The following is a 25461-nucleotide window of genomic DNA, read 5'->3' as shown; positions in this document are numbered from 1 at the left end:
AATCAGATTGCGACCAGATCCATCATCATATCAGATCTGCAGCTGAATGTGCTACATACTACCCCATATAGCACATAGCTTTATGCAGTCCTAAAGATACAGCTGCTCCTAGTCAGTAAAGATATTCAGTGACCTCATTTTAGATTAGAATATGTCCTGTGATACTTGCTTTTTTAATTCCATAGTTACACAATATCATATCTTTTTTAACTACTTTTACGAAAAAACAATTATGAAACATGTAAATATAACATGCATTTTAAAAGTACTTGCTTTGAAGAAGTGAAACTTTATGGAATCTTGTCATAGAGAGACTTCACTGGCAAATAGCAGTTGTGCGACTGTGCTTCTGATTACATCTGAAGTTAACTTCCAAAATATTTAAGGATAGGACTCTTGCCAGTTTAAGATTACATTGTTCTTCAGCCTGGGCAGAAAATCTTTGGAATGTGTTTGTTTCTGTCTTTATCTGCACCTGAATGAATGCCAATATGAGTTTTCTCAAAAAATGGGATGACACTTTAGACACCAGCCAAATCTATTTTTACAAATACATGCCTTCCTAAACTCATGGTGATTCACTGGATGTTTCTTTGGCTCTCCTGGGATCTTATGACTGCAGTGGCATCTGAAAGATCTACAGGTTCAGCAGCAATACCTAATGAGGCTTCTGCACCTAGGTGCATGTCAGTGAAAAATGGCAGCCTGTTACATAGCAAAACCACAGAATCACAGAAACAGAATCCTGGAATTGGAGGGGTTGGAAGGGACCTCCAGAGATAATCAAGTCCAACCCCCTGCAAAGCAGGTTTCATGCCGCAGGTTGCACAGGTAGGCGTCCCGGTGGGTCTTAAATATCTCCAAGACCTGCCAAAGATTAGAGAGAGCGGTTCAGCAATCACTTCTGCCAACTCCCTCAGCACACATGGATGCATCTCCATTTCTTGGAGAACTGGGGAGGTGCCTGAAGACTGGAGGATGGCCAATGTCACCCCAGTCTTCAAAAAGGGCAAGAAGGATGACCCGGGTAATTATAGGCCAGTCAGCCTCACCTCTGTCCCAGGGAAGGTGATGGAACAGCTTGTGCTGGATGCCATCTCCAGACAACTGGGAGAAAAGGAGGTTATCAGGAGTACTCAGCATGGGTTCACCAAGGGGAGGTCGTGCTCGACCAACCTGGTGGCCTTTTATGAAGATGTCACTAGCTGGGTGGACGGGGGGAGAGCGGTAGATGTAGTCTACCTTGATTTCAGTAAGGCTTTTGATACGGTCCCCCATGACATCCTTATAACAAAGCTGAGGAAGTATGGGATAGATGAGTGGACGGTGAAGTGGATCGAGAATTGGCTGACTGGCAGAGTGCAGAGGGTTGTCGTTGGCGGTGCGGTGTCTGGCTGGAGGCCTGTGACTAGTGGTGTCCCCCAGGGGTCTGTGCTGGGTCCAGTCTTGTTCAACATCTTCATCAACGACCTTGATGAGGGGATAGTGGCCACCCTCAGCAAGTTTGCTGATGACACGAAGCTGGGAGGATTGGCTGACACGCCTGAAGGCTGTGCGGCCATTCAGAGAGACCTGGACAGACTGGAGAGCTGGGCAGTAAGAAACCGGATGAGGTTTAACATAAGCAAGTGTAGAGTCTTGCATCTCGGTAGAAATAATTGCATACACCAGTACAGGTTGGGGGAAGACCTGCTGGAGAGGAGCTCTGCTGAGAGGGACCTGGGCGTCCTGGTGGACGACAGGTTGGCCATGAGCCAGCAGTGTGCCCTTGTAGCCAAAAAGGCCAATGGCATTCTGGGGTGCATTAAAAAGAGCGTAGCCAGCAGGTCAAGGGAGGTGATCCTCCCCCTCTACTCTGCCCTGGTGAGGCCTCATCTGGAATACTGTGTCCAGTTCTGGGCTCCCCAGTACAAAAAAGACAGGGATCTCTTGGAAAGAGTCCAGCGGAGGGCCACAAAGATGGTGAAGGGCCTGGACCATCTCCCCTACGAGGAGAGACTTAGGGAACTGGGTCTGTTTAGCCTTGAGAAAAGAAGGCTGAGAGGGGACTTGATCCAGGTTTATAAATACCTGAGGTGTGGGAGCTATAGTGGCGAGGCTGGTCTCTTTTCAGTAGTGCGTGGGGACAGGACTAGGGGCAACGGGCTGAAACTCCAGCATAGGAAGTTCCGCACGAATGTGCGCAAGAACTTCTTTACGGTGAGGGTGACGGAGCACTGGAACAGGCTGCCCAGGGAGGTGGTGGAGTCTCCTTCTCTGGAGATATTCAAGACACGCCTGGACGCCTACCTGTGCGACGTGGTGTAGGCAGCCTGCTTTGGCAGGGGGGTTGGACTCGATGATCTCTAGAGGTCCCTTCCAACCCCTATAATTCTGTGATTCTGTGATTCTGTGATCCCATCCAGGCCCATACGCTTTAGTCTTCCTCATCACATCCTTGCAGGACCTGACAACACTCCTATACTCCTCCCAAGAAGACAGGCCCTTTTTCTACACTTCATAGATCTTCTCTTTGATCTTATCCATGAGCTCCTTGCTCATCCACACAGATGTCCTGCCTCCCTTCCCCAGTTTTCTACTCTTAGGGATGCACCAATCCTGAGCTTGGAAGAAGTGCTGTTTAAATATTGCCCAGCTCTCATGAACCCCCTTACCTTCTAGCACACCAGCCCATGACATATCTCCAAGTAGACCCTGGAAATGGTTGAAGTTGGTTCTCCAAAACTCCAAGGTAGCAATCCCAACTTTTTGCCTTACTTCTTCCACTCAAACTCCACCATCTCATGTCCCCCTATAATCAGCTCCAGTGAGGATGCACCTTGAATGCTGTGTTCAGTTTGGGCCCATTACTACAAGAAAGACATCAAAGCCCTGAAGTGTGTCCAGAGAAGGGCAGTGAAGTGAGGGGTCTGGAGCACAACTCCTGTGGGGGACTGGTTGAGGGAGCTGGGATTGTTCAGTCTGGAGAAGAGGCTCGGAGACACCTTATTGCTCTCTACAGCTACCTGAAAAGAGGTTGTGATGAGGTGAGGGTCGGCATCTTTTCCCAGGTAACAGTGATAGGATGAGAGGTAATGGCCTTAAGGGAGGTTCAGGATGGATGTTAGGAAACATTTCTTCTCAGAAAGAGCTGTAATGTATTGGAACAGGCTGCACTGTCCAGGTGGTGGGAAGGTTTTCAAGAAGAGGATAGATGTCAGGGACACGATTTAGTTGGCATGGTGGTGATGGGCTGATGGTTGGACTAGATGATCTTAGATGTTTTTTCCAATCTTAATGATTCTATGATTCCTGTAAAGCCCCCTTAAAGTTCAGTCGGGAAGCTACAATATTTGCAAGCCAAGATATATACTCCAAGTGCCACTGTTTGGGTAATCATTTTTCTCTCTTGAGGTTAATTTCTATTTTGAGAAGTGTCTGGGGAAAATAAATCAGTGTTTAGTCATTTGTGGTCTATAAATTTTAGTTATGTTTGTTTTTTTGTTTTGGGGTTTGTTTTTTTTTGTTTTGTTTTGTTTTGTTTTTATTGCTCAGTTAACATGAACAAGATTACATGAGTGTCACTAAAGAAATAACTTGAAAACAGGGAGACAGGGCAGCAATTTCTCAGCAGGCATAATCATAGAAATACTACCTATTGATTTAGGAAAGGATCCAGCTTCTCTGGAGTTTGTTAGACATGAATAGTCCTACTTTGCAAAAAAAAAAAAAAAAAAATGAAAATAATGAAAATAATTTAAAAAATCTGTTGGAGCCTTGGAAAGTTACACAGTGAGCTAAAGGCATCGTGTGTGTCAGGTTGCTCTAACACTTCCTAAATTTAATATTGTTTCCTCTCTCCTGGACAGAGGATTTCATGAAAGAAACAATGCCAAGCTCAGTGTTTTCAGTAGAGCTGAACAAAATGCTGATATTTGTTTGTAGGTTACATGTTCAGAAGGGTACATTTTGTTCTTGTTGGTGTCCATCCAAAATAACATCAGTGTACTGGAATTCATGCTGGCTTACGCCATCATAAGTGGAAGTGGACTAGTGTCAAGAGACAAGTACATCTTGTTGGTGAAGGGAAAGAGATGTGCTTTTTGAATTCAAAAGGCTGTTTTACCTTCAGTTAAGCAGTAGCATCAGTCATTACTAGACTCATCCATTTTAAAAAGTCATACCTGGTCAATTTTATTCTATATTCTATTTATTTCAGTAATATAGAAAAGTTAAAGCAAAGAAAGAAAAGCTGATTTTTATTTTTTTTTTCAAAAGTCTTCTCAATTTATAAACTTTCAATTTCGCATTTATCTTTATTTATCTATTTATTTTTTAATTTTTGTAGACATCTTTGTGTTAAGCACTCAGTGTCAGAGAGCAATTTTCCATTACCAGCATTTGTAGCATGGAAGGTTTGTATTACCATAATGTGGAGCACAATTTTTCTTTTCTTTCCCCAGTAATAAGAAAAGAGAAATGTAGCAATAATCTCTCACTAGCAAGAACAGCTGAGATGTATTAAAAACCAGTCAGCCACAAAACAATTACTTTAACCTTGCACCTGTTTTTCTGTAGATTTTTTGTTGTTTTATTTAAGCAGAAACATACTAGGAGGCCAGGAGAAGGCTGGCCATACTAAGGATACAGTGGTCCTGAAAGGAGAGATGGGCTATACAATTGTCTCTTCTGAGAAAGGTGAATACAATCTAAGAGATTATATGCTTAGGAAAAAGGACTTATTATGCATAATTGTAATGCAATGTTTTTTTTTAAACCAATGGATATATAATGAAAGTTCTTAATCTTACTAACTTGAATCTTTCTGAGTTTTAAGCAAATTTCCAGTAGTCGACTGTTAAACTTCGGGCATAAAACCAGTGTGAAGACAGATGCTCCACTGCTACAATTCCTGCCAGTATTTTAAATAAATGTCTTGATTCAAAAGGTACTGACAGCTTTGTAAAAGAAAAAGTTGTTATCTGTGAGTATTTAACCTGAAAAAAAAGAGCTGAAGGGAAATCTAGTTGCACCTGAACAGGGCTTATAGAAGAGACTTAAACAAATGCTTCTCAGTAGAAAGTCAAGTGGGAACAGACAAAAATTGCAATGACAAAATTCTTATTGGACAAAAGGAAAAAAAAAAAAAAAATCCCTGCGAAGGTGGTCAAATACTGCAATGGGAACTAGAGAGGCTATTAAATCCTCCACATTAGACATACCTTAATCCTGTTACAAGTGGGGATTGGGACTAGGTGGTCTCTTGAGGTCCTTTCCAACTTCTGGAGAAGTATGACCTCATGAAACGCAGAATGTTATGAACATTTTGATAGGACCTACTGTGCAAAAGGGAATTGAAACAGTTATTTAGGACAAAAAAGAAACTACATATGAGGGCACTTTTTTCTTAGGGATGAGTTTCTTGTGTCTGTATTCTCAAGAAAATCTCAATATGAAGATGAGTAGGAAGTAGGAAGTAGGTACACATCATTGTGTATCTAATGCACAGTGTCTGCACAGTCCTTTTCAAACATGTTGTAAGTATCAACAAAATGATAACTGTATGGACAATCCTCAAAATTTCGTGTACAGTGAGAGAAAACCTGGATCCACACACCTTCTCCAATTCATCTGTGCGCATGCTGTTCTAAAGGGATACGCTCAATGAATTAAAAAGGACCAAAGATATTTTAGTCAGAAGCTTGTGACAACATTTTATTGCATTCTGTAGCATTCTTTCTATGACATGCCTAATACAACATCTGTAACTGCGACTAGAAGGATGGTACGAGGGTATTCACTGCACTTACAGCCAGATTTGATAACAGGTAAGCAAACAGGCAGCTACAGCTTATATTGCCCCCCCCTTCCCCCCCTCTCCCCCAGCCCTCCCCCCCCCCCCCCCCCCCCCTTTTTTTTTTCCTTATTATTTTAAAGTGAGCTTTTAAAGTCTGAAATAGCAGTCCAGGTCACAAAATTCTTACTGTCCTTATCATTGTTATGTTCTAGGTAAATACAGTCATATTCTAAATGAAAGGTGGAAACCTCATGGTTAAGTGGAAGTCCACAAGCAGTTTCATGGAATATTCTTATGCGTCTAAATACTGCACTTCTTTTTTGTGGGTTGTTTTTTTTTTAGCAACACTTCTCCTAGCTAATTATGAATATATTTGTACATTTGTATAGATGCTTTACTTCCTAGTTTACTTATGAAGCATATAACCCATAAAACTAAAACTAGGATTTGGGGGATTTTTCTAAAAATATATCCTTAGGACTCTTGGGTCTGTTTTGCCTTTTCCTTGGTTGAAGAGCATCAGGACTCTATGTGCCTATTAACACAAGTATTAAACCAGGTCATACAGAAGCTTTATTGACTAGTATCACAGTGAGAGAACAAGCAGCCTTCTTCCTCTCCCAGTTCTCTTCAAGTAATTGCAGACAACCCACTTACAAACTATTTCAGGAAGGCAAAAGAGATGAGGAAAACCATTCAAATACTAACTAAGCTAAATGTCTACGCTTGGAAAGTGAGCTCCAGATAATCATTTTTGTGTTAATAAAGCCAATTACCCATTTGGATTCCTCAAGCAGTTAGCTAACTGCCGCAGTGGACAATATGGAGAGAGGGCTTTTGGTGGAGCCTGTAGCAGTGGAGCTAGTATTATCCTAGCTCAGAAGTGAGTATGGCACAGGTTGGAAATGTTCAGAATCCTAGATTTAGGGAAAATCCATTTGTTAGAATTATCGTCTTAGCCAGACCTGTCAAAATTTAAGTATAAATAAATTTTAACAAAACACCCTTGTTTGAGCAGGTAGTGATGCAAGTTTTAGTCCTAGAACTGTGAATTCTGTAAGTGACAGCATAAGTGGCAGGTATTTTAGCTGTGGGCTTTTCCAAGAAGATATTCAAAACTCTCCTGAAATTAAAGCCTGATAATGCAAGAATACCAAATTACACATCCTTAGCTATTTTAGCTACTTAAAAAGACACCTTCCCCAGCCCAGATGCATTTGCTAAACTTTTGACAAGTAACTGGCAATACTGGAAAACTGACTGATGCTCACCTTACTGTATCTGACTGGATCAGGACTAACAGAAATAAAACATTGTGCATTACATTTGAAAAACTACATATACAATCTTAGATACCAAGAACTTTCTGTAAAATTTCTTTCCTGACACTCAAAACATCTATCATCATGCCTCATCTTTAAAAGTTACCCTACTTTTTCTGAGATAATATACACTAGGGCTGAGATAGGAGTAAAGAAGAGCAGAAAAGAATTGCATTATACCAGTCTGGCAAGTATACTTCAGAGCTGACACTCCATTGTGAGGGTCAGTACAAGGTAGTCTAGCATCTGAATGTGCTTTACAAAAAAGGATAAAGATCCAGTTTGTAACTATTGAGAAATATGAAATGATCCTTAAAACATAGTCAAAAGTAAACATTTACTGGATTACCTTAAAGTATATTACTAGAACCAACAGGACATAACTTTAAACATGTGTAAAGTATTATACATAAAAATGCATAGATGTACAGTATATATGTTCATTTATACGTAGACAGAGTAATATGTACACATAAAGTCTGTTGCACATCTGTAACTCTAAGCAGTGATTCTTGTGGCATATTGTCATAAAGCAGTTTCATTATACTCATACAACAGTTTCAATGCAGTAGGAGTTGAGAACAATGGACGTTAATGCTAAGTATGAGTCATATCCATTTACTCTTGAAATGTACAAATATAGGAGACAAAGGCCATAAATGCAATAGTACCTACACCTCCAAGACTTCCTTTATTTTTATTTAAATATGCACAAGTCCGCCTAATGGTGATACGTAGATTTCTTTCCTGCTTCCATTCAGTGTCAACACGTTGACCAAACACCCAGTCCAAAATCTTTGACACACTTCAGCACCACTTCCACTGATTCAACTCAGTGTGCTCCTGACCTTGAAGTCTTCAGGTCAAAAATAAGAGGAAAAAAATAAAATAAAAAATATATAAATAAAAACAAACAAGCTTGTGGGCTTCTTTTCACAAGTTATTTGCCACCAATACTGTTAAAGCAGCTGAATTGTAGTGCATCCATGGGCAGGAGCATATAGCAGCTTTTGTGCACTTTGCAAAAATATATTAAAAAAAATAAATCAAGTCTTTACTGGCTTGTTTTATCTGTAGCTAAAAAGATGCTGTGCTGCTTCTGAGCCCTCTCCATCAAATTCTTTTTCTTCTTTTTCTTCTCCTTTGTTTTCGTTGCCCTTCTTCCTAAAAAGAAAAAAGAAAACCAAAAAGAGAAAAAATATCACTGAGTCAATGAAGCAAAAAATACAAAGGCAGTATTACAACGCAGCCAAAAACCTCAGTGGCACAGGAATTACCAATGGGGACTGCAAATATAAAGTTTAGTTAATACACTCTGATCATTAGTGGAAACAGAACCTTTTGATATGGTACAAGAGGAAGCAAGATCCTGGACTGTCAGCACTTGTCCACACACACAGTTTTGTTGGTATGAGTAACAGTGTTTATGCGAGTCTTGGTTTAATGGGATAATTCATGCAAGCAACGTTATGCAAGTGCCTAGGGCCCAGAGCCAAACAAGTAGGTAGACTTCTAACTCACTACAAGCTGGATACATGCCTTATACACTTGCATAAATTTGCTTGAGTGAGTAATCCTTTTTAAGTCAAGTCTAATATATCCTGTATTTCAATGAGAAATTAGGCATTGCAACCCAAGTATTTGGCTGGATGCTTTGGCAGAAAGAGTGCTGCCTCTGTAAAGAACTGCTATTATTAATTATTAACACACAGCACCTAATTCTCACAATGCGTTACTACGCTGAAACACAAGTTTCATTACGCATTTCAGAAGCTCAATGAAAAATAACCCAAATGAAGAAATCAGGATCAATGCAGCAAAAAGAATTCTCAGATTCCTGAAATGAGAAAGTTTTTTTCTTGTTCAGCTCCAATAATAAATCAGTGAATTTTGATTAACTCAGTAAAGATCCTATGGACTGGAAAAAATGCAGGACAGAATGGTCTCAATTCAGCATTACATTGATTTTTATTTTGTTATATTATATTTAAATCCTACAGACGAGTAGGATAGTTCTTTAAGTGAAACTGGTTGCATTTTCTCAGCAGTATGATATAAGGAAATATTTGATCAGTGGAGAAAAAAATAAGGATATTAGGCTGTAGAGATGCTAACTCTAAACCTTCAGGAAAACTTAAATAAGAAGATGTGAAAACAAGATTCAAATGGCAGAAAACACGAAAATGTGAAAATGTACTTTCCAACTACAATGACAGCACATGGCTGAATGGGCCTAATATTAAAATTATCAAAATGTATGATTCATTAAACATATAAGGATTACATATTTGTAATGTGCTGCCTAAGCTACTATTCTCTAAGAATTATTCGGACATCATCTTTCAAAACAGGACAGGACATTAAGTTAATGAGAACATGAGTTTAGCCCATATGAAAATCATAAGGGTCCTTGGAGTTTACTTCTGCTTCTTGTTAACGTCTGGCATTAATGCTACTATGGCATTTTGCCATTTTTAAATCTAGTTAATCCTACACAGTTAAACTTCAGTCCAACCAATCATTAATCAAAGCCGCTTTTAAGTTAAAACTCTTTAGTAACACTGTATCTAATGACTAGGTGCACCTAATGAGGTCAGGGAGAAGGAACACTTGACACAGAGCGGCATTACAACAAGATGGTTTCCATTATACACATTTCCATACCAAATTTTCATTATGTGATTCTACTAGTTGGTATATTGTAGAGCATCAAAATACATTGTTGAACACTGCATTCCTACTTGAACTTTAAATACATTCTAATTATTTTTAACCTGAATCTTGGAAATATTTAATAAGAAAGTAGCAGATGATCTGAAACAAGTGACAGTGCTGCTAGTCAGAGGGCTGCCAGAATCAATTAGAGCTTTACTGGAGTTTCCCTATCCAGCTTGCTTAGTGATCTTCATTGAGAAGTTTCATTGTACCAATCAGCAAAGCCTCTACAAACTGCTGAAACCTACATGGCCCAGGCCTGCCCAGGCCTGCTAGAAAGGGAAAACTCAACAGTCCCCCTCTGCATGTGCTGGGAAGCACTGGGTCTTCACAGCAGACTCTGACGCAACCCCTTCTTCAGCCCAGCATTTTTTTCCTGGCTCTCCTCCATCAATAGCCAGTTACAGCATCCCCCTGCAGACGCAGTGTAACAGTATCTGACAGAGCATTCCTGATCCTCACAGCCTGATCCTTATCAGCAACAGCCATGGGGAGCAGATCGCTGAGTGAAGTGCCTGGGGTTGCAGCCAGCAATGCTCTTCTGGTGACATTGGGTTGTCTGCAGTGATACCTCACCCACCTGTCAGCTGGCAGATAGCCACAGGCCTCATTTCTTCTCTCCAATTTATAGGCCTCCACATCAGGTCTGATCTACAATCTTCATTTTATTATTGCAGACAATGTATCCTTGAAAGTCCTTAGTGTTAACAGCAATGGAAGAAATACAAGTAATTCAGTTGAAGAGCGGGATATCTGAATGCAGGCTGTTCAAATTACTGTATTCCTCAACTGTTTTTTCCCTTGCATGCTAACTAGTTAGTTAACTTCCTTTTCCAGCTTGAAGAGCATATTTTTAGCTCAAACTATGTAGGTCGCTCCAAAAGTAATGTCTCCTATTTATTTCTATAGAAACCAAAACAAAGAGGTCAATAACGCTATTTGATAGAGCAAATTCTCAGCTATGAAGCATCATTTTTCAACATAGTCACCACCATTACCTCTGCATTCTTGTCAGCAGTGAACAAGAGCCTGCATGCTGCATTCAGAACAATCTGCATCACCAGTCTGTTCAGTATGCACCAACAAATGTCAATGAGTCCAGTTTTCTTCTGCATGAAGAAATTCAGTGACACACACCTTTGTTTCATCCGCACTTCTGTGTCAGATGCCATTTTGTCAGTGTGCCATCTGTCACACGGCAACAATATCTAACGGGATACTGGCAGGAAGGTTCAACCTCTACCGCTGTACCACCAACATCCACCACTGATGTTGTGAGCCAACATAAGAAAATGTCAGAGTAGCCCTCACACCTATAAAAGGGCTCCTCAACTTCCACTATCTGAGACAGCTTGGAACATAGTTGGTAGAAATGTGTTTAACACTCTGTACAGTTGGTGTGGTCACTGAAATATGTACAGGGCATAGGAAAGAGCCAAAACACACCTAGATTTGGTATTCAATTATTTAGCAAATAAATAGTATATTATTATATTATAAGCTTACCTTTCACTCTGTATCTCACAGTTTCTACACAGAAGAAAGACTGGCAAAGCTAAGCCAACCTTTACTGCAATATTATGCAATTCAGTTTTGCTATTTGCTTTATTAATTACCAATAAATAAGTCATCATTTTATACTAAGTACATTATTGCAGTCATTGGTCTCTTTATAGTGTTATTCATGAAACTTCTGTTTGGACTACATGCTTATGGTAGGAGGATGGTCAGCTAATTGTTAGCTAATAACATGCTACAGTTTCTAGCAGTATAATGACATATAGACAAAGGTACATAAACACACAGGTAGTATTGCAATTCCAACATCTATTCCTCAAAAAAATTATTTATGCTAACATACACAGATATTGTCCATACAACAAAGAGCTATAAATAACTGCTACTATGTGGGTGATTCTTCTGTTTTGTTGTTGTTGCTGTTTATCACATTATCACCATTGCTCCCACAGCAGCTGCATGCTGCTCTATTAATTAGAGACTCAGTTCCCTGGTTTTTCTCAGGCAGTTTTAAAGGAATTTGGAAACACTGCACATTCCTTCTGGATGGACTCACATCATTTGGTTCAGAGGGAGCCTTCATCAACTCCTGTCAGGTGCAAAGGCAGCTTTCCACTTACAGAATCTTGAGGGCAGATTCTTCACACTCAGGGCATGCCTGACAACAGAGGACCCCAGCCACACTTCTCAAGATCCCAGCTTAGTTCAGTGGCCAATCTATCCTTCATTTGCAGTAGAAATACTGTTGTAAGTACAGCTCTTCTAGTGAGACCCATCCATTTTCAGTTTTAGCAGATGGAGAAAACAGTTTACATCCACAGGAGGGCAGTAAGGATTTAAATTTAAAACATTTAAGAAAAGAAAAAGAAGCAGCTATCTGCATATTTACTTCACACTGTAATTCCCTCACAACTTTTCAGTGTTTTCGTATTAAAAAAGAAATTATTTTACAGAGATCAAATTGCTTAATACTCCTTTCTTTATTTAAAATATTTTTCTCTTCTACTGATGACTACTGAATAACAGCATTGAACAGTGTATGCCTTTTTCCCTTTCCAGTATTTTCATGTGCATAATTTCCACTGCTAGATGTAAAAGCACAATGATGTCCTGGGATAAAAATTAACTTCAATAAATACATTATTTTATCTTTTCTTCCATTCCATTTGTCCCTTTATGTTGTATACTTGTAAATCATTCTCCTACAGATGTAGTTCTACTTCAGATCCTGTATGTGGCAGCATCTCCTCTGCAGGGTAAGCAAGGGAATTTCTGAGACCCAATTGGGATCGCTGCAGGAGTGTAGACACTGCATGAACTAATGGCAACAGCAGAAGGATGGATGATTAGTACTAGCCAAATCACATCAAGAGAAACAAGAAGATGCAAGATGCAAGATGCCCTGTCTCACATGACAGAAGGAAAGCTGCTGTTGTGTAAATATCCATGGATGCCTAATCATTTCCTCTTCATTTACAGTAAAGATCAAACTACACAGAAGCAGTGACTGCAAAAACAAACAAATAAACAAACAAAAAACAACAAACAAACCCACTCAAATAATCGAAAGATTCCATCCATAAATGATCCTCCAAAGGCAATTTATCTCCTGATCCTTTCAATTGGATGAAAAATAGTGGATACAGAAACTGCCAGAGAAATACATGAATTGTTAAGAAATTTTATAAGCATATATATGCAGTGAAAGGAAAAAAAAATCCCCATTGCTACTAAATCAAGCTTAAAGCATGGCTAAACCATGCAGTTTACCAACCAACTGTGAAACATGGACCACACTGGAAGATAAAACAGTGAGGTTTAATAGTATAGCAGACCTCAAATCATTGGCATCACTACCAACATCACCTGCTATGGAGTTCACGACAGATAAAAATTTAGTTTGCAGTTATTTTTAATGTCATCAAATTTAGGCTCAATTTATCTATGCTCAGTGTGTGCTTCAGAAACAACATAATTTGGGGGAATCAGCCAACATAAAACAGCCATTTGGGGTAGGCAGTGAATGACACAGATTTGAATGGACACTAGAAAAAAAGGAGATGGGTTAAGGACATGGGACAGAAAGGGCCAAGGGTCAGCAGCCAGTGCCTGTTATTCTTGGGTGAATATCTGCTCTCATTTGAAGTTTACACACACATATTTGCCTCAGAAAGCAATAGAAAGGCTGTTTTGAAAAAAACATTTTCAGCTGTCCACACCATCATTTCTAATTCCAAAATATCAGATCATAGAATCATAGAATTCCCCAGGTTGGAAAAGACCTTGAAGATCATCAAGTCCATCAGCAGCCTAACCATAGTACCCTAACTCTAAAAACCCTCTGCTAAATCATATCCCTGAGCATATTATAAAGGTGGATTAATATTTGCAAAGCACTGAATTATGATAACAGTGGACAACTCAGTCATTAATTATATGATGCTCTTTATTCGTTTACAAGAGTTGAATAATGTTGCACAAACTAGGCCTCACAAAGAACAGAATTTACACATCACAACCTATTAAGAGTCTAGTGAATTTTTCTTCAACTGTAGGGCAAACTGACTGAGAAGGTTACTCTGGCTTTGCTGACAAGCAGTCCATTCTCCAAGTGCAGTTTTACAACATGCACGGTAGGTGGCAGTGACATTAACTGAAAACAGGCTTCCATCATTTCAAAGAATGTTCATTTTTCTTTACAGAAGTACCATTTACTCTGTCTAGAGAAACAACAGCTGATTCTATTAATTAAACAATACAAAACTCAGGATTTCACACTTACAGACTCAGGAGGAAAGAGAAAAGAAGCACAGAGTGGGAAGAGTAAAGCTTGAAAACACAAGGTGACATGGAAATCATAGACAACTGCCGGAACTGAGTAGTACAGATGATTTAATGCTGAATCAGGTCATCCTTTCACAGTCATGCAAAAACAGGTGGGTCTCCAGTGAACTCTAAATGTTTACCTAATGTGGATTTATCTCTGAATCCAAATGATGTGGACATTGGTGGCACAGAGGTGACTCACTTGTATTCTCTCAGTCAGTTATATGTCAGATCAGATGCTTTGCAAGCAGAGCCAAGCAAAATGTTTCCTTTGGAGGGTTTGTGGTTTTGTTTTCTTTTCTTCCCTTGGCAGTTCAATATGAAGCAAATTTCAAAATAATAAAAAATATTTATACAATATTAAGAACATGCATACACATGTAGATCTACTCTATCTATATAGGCAACAGTAACAGTTAAGGAATAATTGTCTCTGTTGCCACTTTCCTCTGCCACTCCCAAGGAGGGGCATAAGTGACAGCATAGGCCAGGGGCTGCTCATGTATAGTTATGTTCCTAGTGTGGGAGCTCTGAGCAGAGTAATGCAGATGTGGGCCAACCTTGGCCTGTTGACTTTGGTGACACAGCAACCCCCTGAACATTTAATTAATTGCTACAGACCGAGTCACTAATATCAGTCATGGCCAGTCTGGATTTAAGAGATGTACTGAGATACACAGCTTCATCCCTAAATGTATTAGGGTATCTCTATTGCCAGCCTAAACATTGGCACTTTCTCACAACAGCCTATGAGGGCTCCTGGACTTATTACACATCGGCAACCCCACTAAGTCTCATAAGCATGCCAGGTCAGTTGATTTTGTAACCAGTTATTTCTGTATCATACAGATGCTCAGGGGTTCTTCACTACCTGAAGCTCGGAAAAAGGGCCCTTTATTACTTAAATCTTGTTTCTCAATAGTCACAGATAAGTTTTTTACAGACAGTAAAATACAGTTCAGACATTGATCAAAAATAGACAGGTATAACATGGAATATGGCATTTCATCTTGCTAGAACTTTTGTTTATGACCAGCATTCTCAAACTATCCTCACAATTTCAGAAACAGAATGACTGTGTTAAAAGGGCCATGGAATATTAGGGACAAAACAGGGCAGCACAGCTTTTCCTGAATGTTGACACCATTATTTTTTGCTGCAAACACACCATGGAGAAAGCAGTGGAAAAAGCTGGACTGAACGGTGAGTTTCAGAACTTCAGGGAAAGCTCATTTCCCTCCCCACCCCAGAACTGGTGTTCAAAAAGGTACATTGTGAGTTCACATAGCTACCAAAAGAGAATATGTAAATGGTACCACATCTTTGGTTTATATATTGAGATTCAATATACAGTGACTTCTCCGGTTGCCTGACAGACTAGGCCCAGAACACAAAAGTAAGAACTTGTAGGGCCATTGGATATTTGCACTCTCATTTGTTCTGTTTTGTGAAGAAGCACCACAATGCCTATTTTTGCTTTCAAGCATCACAAGCCCATGGCTTTGCGGTACCCCGGCATGTCAGTGTTTTTGGCATACAGTGCCTGCAGAAGCCACCTCAAAATCTGGCCATTAAATTTCTAGAAACATTCAGTGTGGATTTAAAACTACTCATCCAGTTTTCCTCAACTCTCCTCCTGGATTTTTTTTGAATGTTTGATCAGCGAATGGTTCAAGTGTTTGCATAATTCTTGCCAAAGGATAAACTTTGCACCCCCACTACCAACCACAACAGAAACAGCAACAGCAGCAACACCTTTGAACTGTCCTTGCCTTGCTGAAAATACCATTAGAAGACTTTTTTTTTTTTTTTTTGACCAACTGGCAATTGAGGCTCGAACACGAGCTGGCTGAGGACAGTAGGAAATATCATCAAATCAGGGAATGCCTCCAGTCTAGATCTGGAGGAGACAGAGGATCCACCACTCCTGGTAATGGTTCCAGCAGCTATTCATCCATCGCTAGAAATTCACACTCAATTCCTAACTTAAATTTAATATTTGAAATGTTCCCATAACACTGCAGTGGACTCCTGTTAGGAAACAGCTTTAATGTGCAGTTCCTGTAGATATGCATTCCTAGGTCTGTACTTGTTCGATCGACTTGTATGACATTGTATTTCGTCAATTACAGAGCAAAGAAAGGATTTTTCCTAGAGCATTGCTTACCTTTACACTCTCATTTCTTCTTTATTAAAAATTTTTATACAACTGACTGAAATAAATAGTGCTTACAGAAGCATATTAAGGCCATCACCCCTCTTCCTCCTTGTCATTCTGCCAGCACTTAGTTTAATTTTATTGTGGTAAAGATAAGAAAACTATGTAGATCTATGAACATCCCAAGTTTGAACAAAATCATTCCAAGTACAGAGGTTATTTCCACCTGCGACTCTTGTGATGCTTTTGTTAGCTTCATTTCTACAAATGCAAATATTAAGCCAAAAGGAGATCAATTGATTTTACAGAAACTTTCCACAGGCTGAGTCCTCACATGGAAAAATTTTACCTTGAAATGAATTCTGTTTTCATAAAGTTATCTGCTGATGTTATGATAAAAACAGAACAGTCCATTGGGCTGGACTTAACTGTAAGCATCTTAGAGCCTCTAATGAATCTTAGCTCAGAAGCTGCAAATAATTGACAATAACATGACTTTTCAGTGAAGTGCCACAGATCCTGAAATTCTTTTTCTCCATAAAAGATTATCATGGAATCCCTTGAATTGGGACCCTTAAAGGCCATTGAGACCAACTGCCCTGCAATGAACAGGGATTTATTGTAAAAAAAAAAAAAATAAATTTTTCTTATATCTAATCTAAGTCTTTCCTCTTTTAGTTTGAAATCATTTCCCCTTGTCCTATCACAACAGCCCCTGCTAGAGCCTGTCCCCTTCTTTCATATAGCCCCCCTTTAGATACCGAGCTCTCTTAAGAACTTAAGTCTAGATAGAGCCACAAGAAGCCTGAATAGGCTGTATTTACAGAATGAAATCAGCATTGCTGAGGCTGTGTGGAAAACCCTTTTCCTACCTACAGCTGAAGCAGCAGAGTACACTTTTGCCCCAGCTGTACCTCAGTGCCACCTCCTGGCAACAACAATTCACAGCTTTTTATGCAGACTTCACTAGGAACTGCTAATCCACACAGGTACAAAACAGGACCTGCTAGACTGCTCACATCATCTCCCTACATGCTTCAGGCCTGCCCAAGAGTGCTTCTGTTTCCTCCCCAGTACAGCTGTATGGCCAGGAACACCTACAAAAAGTCAGTGCTGCATTCAAATATAGAGCAAACGTGTAAAACTGGACATAGCTTCACTCTGGAAACAGCTTTAACTGAAGTCAGCCCTTGACAATAAATTTATCTGTGTGCTGTTTCACAAACTGAGACTGAATAATGAGTACAAATTTCAATAGAATTTAAGTACGTAATATTTAAGTATACCTATTTACATATATATAAATATTTAGCCCTGATTTAAAGAATAACACAAGCAAAATACTTTTTTTCTTCCCAGAGATTACAGACAAGGACTTGCTGGGGGAACGAATGCTCTGTTGTGAGGACAGCCTGTTGCCACAGATGCTCTCAGCACCACAGGGGGCTGTGCTCCCCCCTCACATCCACAGCAGCTGGATGCAGCCTTGGCATCACATGATAAGAAGCAGCATACTGTGGTATCTAATAATACATACGGAGTGGACAGATTAGGTTCTCTTCTTATTCTGATATACATCTGCAAGAAAGACAGAACTCTAATATCCTCCATCATTTGTAAGAGATTCAAAACTAAACTGAAAACTAAAGGGTTTTTTTCCTCCATAAAATATTTTTAAGTATATATTCACTGATAAACTTGGGGGGGGGGGGGGGGAAGAAACAACAAACTGTGGATGCTTTCTAAAGAAGCAAAAGAAAAGGAATATATGAAATAAACTCAGCATGTAGCTTAAAGGCCACTTGCCATAAAAGGCTTTTCCTGACTGGAAGTTGCAGATGTATGCAAAAAACAGATGTACATCAAAGACTGTTGATTAGAAGCACAGAGAGAAGTAATTATCAGTCTTTTTTTTTTTTTTTTTCCTTTTTTTTCTTTTTTTTTTTTTTCCAAAAAGAAATTCTTTATTCTAATACCAATAAAACCTTACTATGTACAGAGTGAGTCTATGGGTTTAATTAACCATATGAAAATTTCAGTGTATACACCATTCCTGCTCCACGTCGTCACACTCTCATCGACTTTTAGGGTAAACATCCGATTGATGAAGGATCTTTGCTTCAGTATTTTGTGACAGTGTTAGTTTAAAGACTGCATAAATTATATTTATTTTAGGCATAGAAACCAAATGCCTGATGCTAACAGTTCTCTGTGGGCCAGAGGTATGAGTAGATATTCAGGCTGTCAGTAACAGAGAGCCCAAACTGACACGGAGTTCAGCTGGCACAGTAGCACATCCATAAACCTTGCTAAACTGGTGGCCAACCACAAGGGTAGCACATGTCTGAATGCTCTCCCAAAACACCTGGCACATTCCCAACCTGCGACAACTAAGTCATTCTCCTAAGGACTGCACATTCCTTCTGCTCTTTGCAGATCAAGGGATGATTAAAAAAATAAAAATAAAAATTAACTGTAACTTTTAAGACATGGCCAACTTCAAATTAGCAGCTGTTTTTCAAGCAGCAGTTCCTGCAGTTTTGATTTTGGATGCATTTGTACTAAGCCCCAAGACTTAAATATAAGGATGTGAACTCAGACATCTGAATGCATACTTTGGTTGTGCTAATACTGCTTTGAGTGTGGGAAGGAAGTACTTATATGAACCAAGCTCAGCTAAGCGATTACCAGCTTCGCACACTGAAGTTCAGTTGATCTCTACTGGATGCTAACTACTTCATCATGTTAGCAATCACCCATTTCTTGGCCAGTGCCTTCATCACAATTTGTTCTATGTGTTAATTCAACCTGTCCTACAAGATTAATAATGGGAGACAAATGGATTGTTGTAGGGTGTGACATAATTACTATATTAGTTAAACAGCTGTTCATTTTCTGTACTGAGATAAACTACTTTTTACGCCACTTACCTCCCTCTTCAGTAGAGTGGAGAACAGTTTTGAATTCTCCCTTGCTCTTTTAAAATGTGTAGGAATCAGTTCTGATTGCACGTAACATCTTGTCAGTTTCCTCCATGTAGCTGAATGGTAACTGATTTCTTCACACCATCTAGCTATTTTCATTTGAGTGTTGCATGCATGTCTGGCTTTGATGTGATTCCTGTCATTGTTATATTCTGTGTAAATAAACTTTAGATAACAGCACTTTCCCCAGGCCTGAATTCAATGGAAAAGATAATATCCTGATATCCAATCAAAAAGAAATGTTCGTAATAAAAGAATTTATGCATTCCTCCCTAATTTGCCTGTCTGAGCACATAACTGAAATCTCCACAGTTATGGGGGTTATTAGTTAGAAACTGCAAGTCTTACAATTTTTTATTTTTTTTTTTTTCCTAACAGAACCATACAAACGTTCCAGGTGAAGAATGCTCTATTTTAACTTTATTTGTCACGTGTGCACATCTGTTTGTCACTGGGAGATTGTTAGTAACTTCCTTCTTAAAATGTGCAAATTTTCTATTCAAAAAACTTATTGGTGTATGAGAAAGTTAAGAATTACAAGGTAGATGAACTCTCATTTCTCAGTGTTGAACTTTAAGAATGCACTTACACGGTTATTTGCATGTAATCAATTAAATTGTGAAAATTAAGTTCTAAAATACCATTAGGATTTAAAAATCAACATCCCACCATAAAGGTTATTTTTTTACAGTTAAAGTCTCATTGGCACATAATTGGCTTTTCAAAGTAAAACATCTTGGAAATATGAATATTTTTAGTATACTGAAAATAATTTGACCACTTTCTGCACAGATCAGTCCAAGAGAAGAAACACAAAGAAATGTTTAAGAGTCATCTGTGATACATGAGCAACAAAGTGATTACTCATTTCAGGAAATACATCTATTTAGGTTAAATGATCATTACATTATTCTTTGCTAACAAATACAAGTCCATTATCTTTAAACAATACCTTACTTTTAAAATCTTTTGATGCAATAAATGAGATTGATCTAATTTTTTTTTTTTTTTTTTTTTTTCAAATCTGTATAAATGTACAAGTGAAACCATTGTGAAACAAGGCTTTCCATGCCAAATGTCAAATATGAGGAATTTTTTTCTTATGATTTAGTATGAATTACTGGAAAACACCGTTTATCACAGAAAAACTGGCCCAACTTGCACTGTATTTGCCCTAACAGGCGCCACTGTAATGGACCTATGAGCGGGCCAAGAACAGAAGCTAAAACTAACAGTGAACAAATGCAGTACGTTTCTAAGTGGGAAAGCAGTTTTATTCTTTTACTAGATGGTAATAGATGGGATTGATTTTATCCATAATTGACATAATGAAAAACTTATCTGACCCAATCCCATCATTTTTCCAAAACGTTTTGGTAAGTGATTCTGCTCCAAAAATTCATCTGGCAATGAAAATCTGGTTATTTTTGAAGAGCTGATTTATTTTCTCCTTACATGCAAAAACTTTTGCTTGAGAGCACAACTGAGTTTTCAAACAACAGAACAGACTTAATAATTTTGTTCACTTCATGATGGCCAGAAGACTTGAGCAATGCACTGGCCCTAAACTCTACAAATCCTCAAAAGCACAGGTGCACAATGTTACAGGCAGAGACAGACAGCTGGGAGCATTACAACACAAGACCGTAATAGAAGTGGCTGCTCTGTCTCAACCAAAGATCCACCAAACCCACCATTGTAGCAGCGGCCCAAACTAATGTGTTAGTAATGGTAAAAGAGCATGACAAAAATAAACTATTTCTTTCCCCAAAAAATTCACCATCATGCATGAAACCTGGTATGTAAGTGGCCATACTGAGTAATTTTCTGCAGAAGAGCTTGCAAACTGGATTTAGCTGGGGAATCCACTTTCTGGTAAAACACTTGGAGGTAAATGCTGCGCTGTATTTCTCCTGCTCATTTCCTTCTTTACTGCTTCGTGATCCTCCCCTTGCTAAGCTCATTAAGATCATGCAATTATGGCATCTTGTCTCATTATTTTTCAGCCTTTTTTCAGCTAATTACAGATGATTATGCCTGAATGGCAATGAAAATACATGAAACCTAGCTTTACCAAGGGAAAAGCAAATGACGTGCACTGAACCTGCAAGTCTCACACGCAATGTATGTGGCATGAGAGACCATAAATAATAAAGATATATCTTGGTCTCATCCGAGACCAATAGAGAGAGGAAGAAAGTAGAGTTATAGCTTGATGCCTTGTTTGATGGCATCAGGTCATATTGTGATAACGCAGGACATGAATCAAATTCTTCTTCCATGCCAACCTACAGTATGATCCACTTGTATAGGGTGACACTGAAAAACACTTCATAGTATACCTGGCCCTGCCAGCCTCAGTTGTTCCAGGATTCTGTGATCTGCTTTTCAGTTATCCTAAGTTTACAGCCACAGAAAGTATTGCATATTTTTGTTTATGGCTTCCAGTTACTTACAGATTTGAAAAGTAATCCTGAATGTTATGAAACAGAAAAGCATACAAAGATGCTAATTTTGGATAAAATGACTAAATGGCTGGCAAAGCCTTCTTCTCTCTGTTGTAGATCTGTACATCTAAGATCCTCTCTTTTATAAACTGTTAACATCAGACAGCATTCTGAAGCAAGAACTTCATGATCGGTGGAAAAGGAAACAAAATTATTCTACTTATGCTTAAATGGGGTCAGAAAAGAGAAAGACATCTGCTAATATTCTGTGCTGACGCTCACTTATTCAACCAGCTATTGTGCTAATGCAAATGGTAGCTGTTTGTTGCAGATGTGCTGTTACGTATAATTCAGTCAAATCATCAGCGCTTTTTGCAATGTGAAGCTCCACAGAAAAGATGACAGAAAGTTCAATAAACATTTTAAAAGAGAATTTTGAGCACAGAGTCTTCCTGTCAACCTTCCACAGCCAACAAAACTGCAAGCTTTTGGTTGTAAATATTATTTAGAGAAGATTAAAAAGTAGGCTGACTTAGAAAAGAACATCCAAGTTGTTAATGGCTTTCAGGCCTTAATGATGACACTTTGAGAGAATCTTTCCAGGTTCTAAAGTTACCTACAATATTTCCTATTATTATTATTGTAATAGAAAGACAGGGCTAGCCGGAGGAAGTGTTTTCAGGATTATAAAGAATTGTGCTATTTTCTAATGTGTAAGGACAGATCATCCACAGATGTAACAAAGAATGATGTTCAACCTTAAAATACATCCAATGGGCTGCAGGTATTTCCCTTCAGTTATTATATCTTAGGTATTTTTTTAAAATTATTGTTTTAATTTTACACAGTTCTCCATATGTTCTAAAAATGCCAACAACTGCTCTCAATTTTGCAATGAGAGTTAAGACTCCCATCATTCATCTAGTCATATACATTGCCTCTCCCCCATAGAGCAACATCTGCTGGTGAACTGAAACATCACATATTCTAAACTGTACAGCACCCAGGTACAACTAAGCATCATTTTTTTTTTTTTCTCTTGTTAATGGAGAACCACATAATGAATAATAAAGCCACAAACCTAGCTCTGACAACAGTCTTATTTCAAAGACAGAGAACAATACAACTGTTATTGACCATCTCTTCAAATTGTTTTTTTGTTGTTTTTTTTTTTTTGCATTCAAATTATGCCTACAAACAGGTTGGTCATCAGTTCTTACTTCAAGGCTGTACAATTATGCCCACATTACAGCATCTAATAAATACAGGATAATATCTTCTAAGTTATCTCATGGTTAGGCTGTAGAAAGAGACCAGGAAAAGTAGGAAGAATGTTGTTAAAAAGAGAAAACTGTGTCAAAGATGGAAGAAAGAAGAAAGCTTCCAGAGAAACAGGAGATTCCACAAAACTGTGAAACATGTTTAGATAGACACGCTGATAGTCATTAAGCACAACTAAAGGCAGAGAGAATGGCATGTAGAATTTAAGTGGATTTACATTGTGCTTTTTTAATCACTTTCAAATGTGGTAATTATCCATTTAATACATTATTCTTAAAAGAAATAATTACATTAATTTAAGGGAGCGCAGTAATCTAGTAGCAAGCACTATGTACAACTACTGAACTCAGCCACTCCAAAAATTCAGCCACTGTTAAAGCTACTGCACTTTGACAAACGTACCTGGAGCTCTCACTGGCAGCACACACCATGCAAAGAAACTTTACAAGCACTTGCCAGCTACTCTGGCTCCGTGTAAGCATCCCAAGTGCAGTATAGCTCCACCAGACAATCAAAGAATAGCATAGTTTATCTCAGCACAGAACAGACAAATTATGCAGAAGATTCAAATGAAGCCATATTATTATGCAATAACACCAGACATTTTTTCTGAAGTGACTTTAAAAAAAAAAAAAGAAACCTCTTTTCTGGGGATGAGGAGGAAGAGAGCTATGATAGGGAGCTGGGGAAAAAGGAAAAAAAGAAGGGGATATTTCCCAACAAAAATACACAGTGTGCACAGCAGCTCTGTCTCCTCTCCAAACTGTATTATTCCACTGAAACTCACTTACTGTTGTTACCATGAGATGGAGTTTTAAGGTTATTTACTTAGCCACATCTTGACATTTAGAAAAATAGCTGTATATCAAGTAACAGTTATACACAGTACAATAACAATATAATCATAGAAAACAAAACTCTATCCATTAACCACCATTTGAATATTTTCATATGCTTCTGCAATTCCTTCTTTTAGCCATACTGGAAGCTAAACAAACAAACAAACAAACAAACAAAAAAACTGAGAGAAAGATTGTTCTTATGGCACAAATTCCCTGAAAGATTCTACAAGTTTCTTATCAAGTAAAATGTTTACTTTTTTAAGAGTAAGATAAATTAACTCATGCTGTAGCCTTTTTGCCATAATCCAGACAAATATTCTTGAAGACAAGGCAGTAGGTTAGGACTGAAGAGATGTGGGCTGATATCATGACTACTCAAAGACATACCATGCTATTGTTATTCCAAACTAATACACAGTTTGCAAGTATCACAATAAATAAATCTGTCTACATCCCATTCATTACTCCACAGCTTGATTTAGCTCATCTAAATATACGTTTTAAAATTCTTAAAAGCAAATTGAGCAACTTTTCACTGATGTCAAGCAATTCCAAGAATTGTGCAAGAAAGGTTTTGTTGCCGGATTTGAACCCAATTCCTTGAGGAGCACTCAGTATATGTGACCACCAGTTAGGCCACTGCTTCAAAAAAAAAACCCAACCAACTACGAAAGAAAACATGATTATAAGATGTCTTGGGTTTGAATGGACCTTAAAGCCCTCCAGATTCAACCCCCTGCTGCAGGCAGGACTGCCTCCCTCAGCTCAGGCTGACCAGGGCCCCATCCAGCCTGGCCTCGAACACCTCAATGGATGGGGCACCCACAGCTTCTCTGGACAGCCTGTGACAGTAACTCTGAGCAAATAGCCCCCTCCTATGTGATCTACATATAATCTAAGAGTTCGCAATCATGAATTTTAGTATGGAGAAATCTAAGACCAGAAATCCCACAGCAACCTCTGTAATACCATTACTTTAGACAAAAAAAAAAAAAAAACAGAAGACTAACATGCACACCTGAGGGATTCAGAATAGCAACTAGAAGTCAATACATTTCAAAACGCATTTTGAAAGAAGCCAAGGAATCTGTTTAAACACACACACACCTCTGAAAAGATACTTTTCAAGCAGCAAATATTCAATAACAAAATTATTATTGAACTTGTGTACTTGGTGAGTTTTCAAAAGCCTGAACAAGAACTGTGTATTAAAAAAAAAAAAAAACAAAACACCAAGAGCTAAAGATCTCCTAATTTAGAATATACTACAGGTTTGGAAACTCACAAACACCTTTATTTCTACTTACACATTAATGTTTTCATTTCATAAACAACTACAGCCTCATTCTCTGTAAAATGGAGCATTTGTTTTTGGTGATAACTTGTTATAGATATAAATGAAAAACAAGAGAGATGTCAAAACTATTTAGAAAAAAATTAATCATGTACAAAATCTAAGCTTTCATATCTTAACAAAATGCATTAACCAAATACTAAACTAAAAGCGAAATAATTAGCATTGGCTCTTGAGCTATGGTAACCCAAAAAATGTTTCCAAATGTTGATGTTATGTACATGATTAAATACTAAGA

The 25461-nt window shown here is 38.5% G+C and overlaps 1 protein-coding gene across 2 annotated transcripts in view; it reads right to left on the bottom strand.

Annotated features, from left to right (window-relative positions):
* Window positions 1-5677: 5677 nt before the first annotated feature.
* RSPO2 (R-spondin 2) overlaps window positions 5678-25461 on the bottom strand; it is a 98546-nt gene continuing 78762 nt past the window's right edge. For both annotated transcript variants that reach the window (XM_072328752.1, XM_072328751.1), the window contains exon 5: window positions 5678-8262. In XM_072328752.1, the coding sequence (XP_072184853.1) occupies window positions 8153-8262 (110 nt within the window). In that variant the 3' untranslated portion in view covers window positions 5678-8152. The remainder of the gene's footprint in view (window positions 8263-25461) is intronic.

Source organism: Excalfactoria chinensis, chromosome 2 (assembly GCF_039878825.1).
Source record: "Excalfactoria chinensis isolate bCotChi1 chromosome 2, bCotChi1.hap2, whole genome shotgun sequence".
NCBI classification, from domain to species: Eukaryota; Metazoa; Chordata; class Aves; order Galliformes; family Phasianidae; genus Excalfactoria; species Excalfactoria chinensis.
Note: the sequence above shows the minus strand (reverse complement) of the source record. Positions and strands in the feature narration are given on the sequence as shown.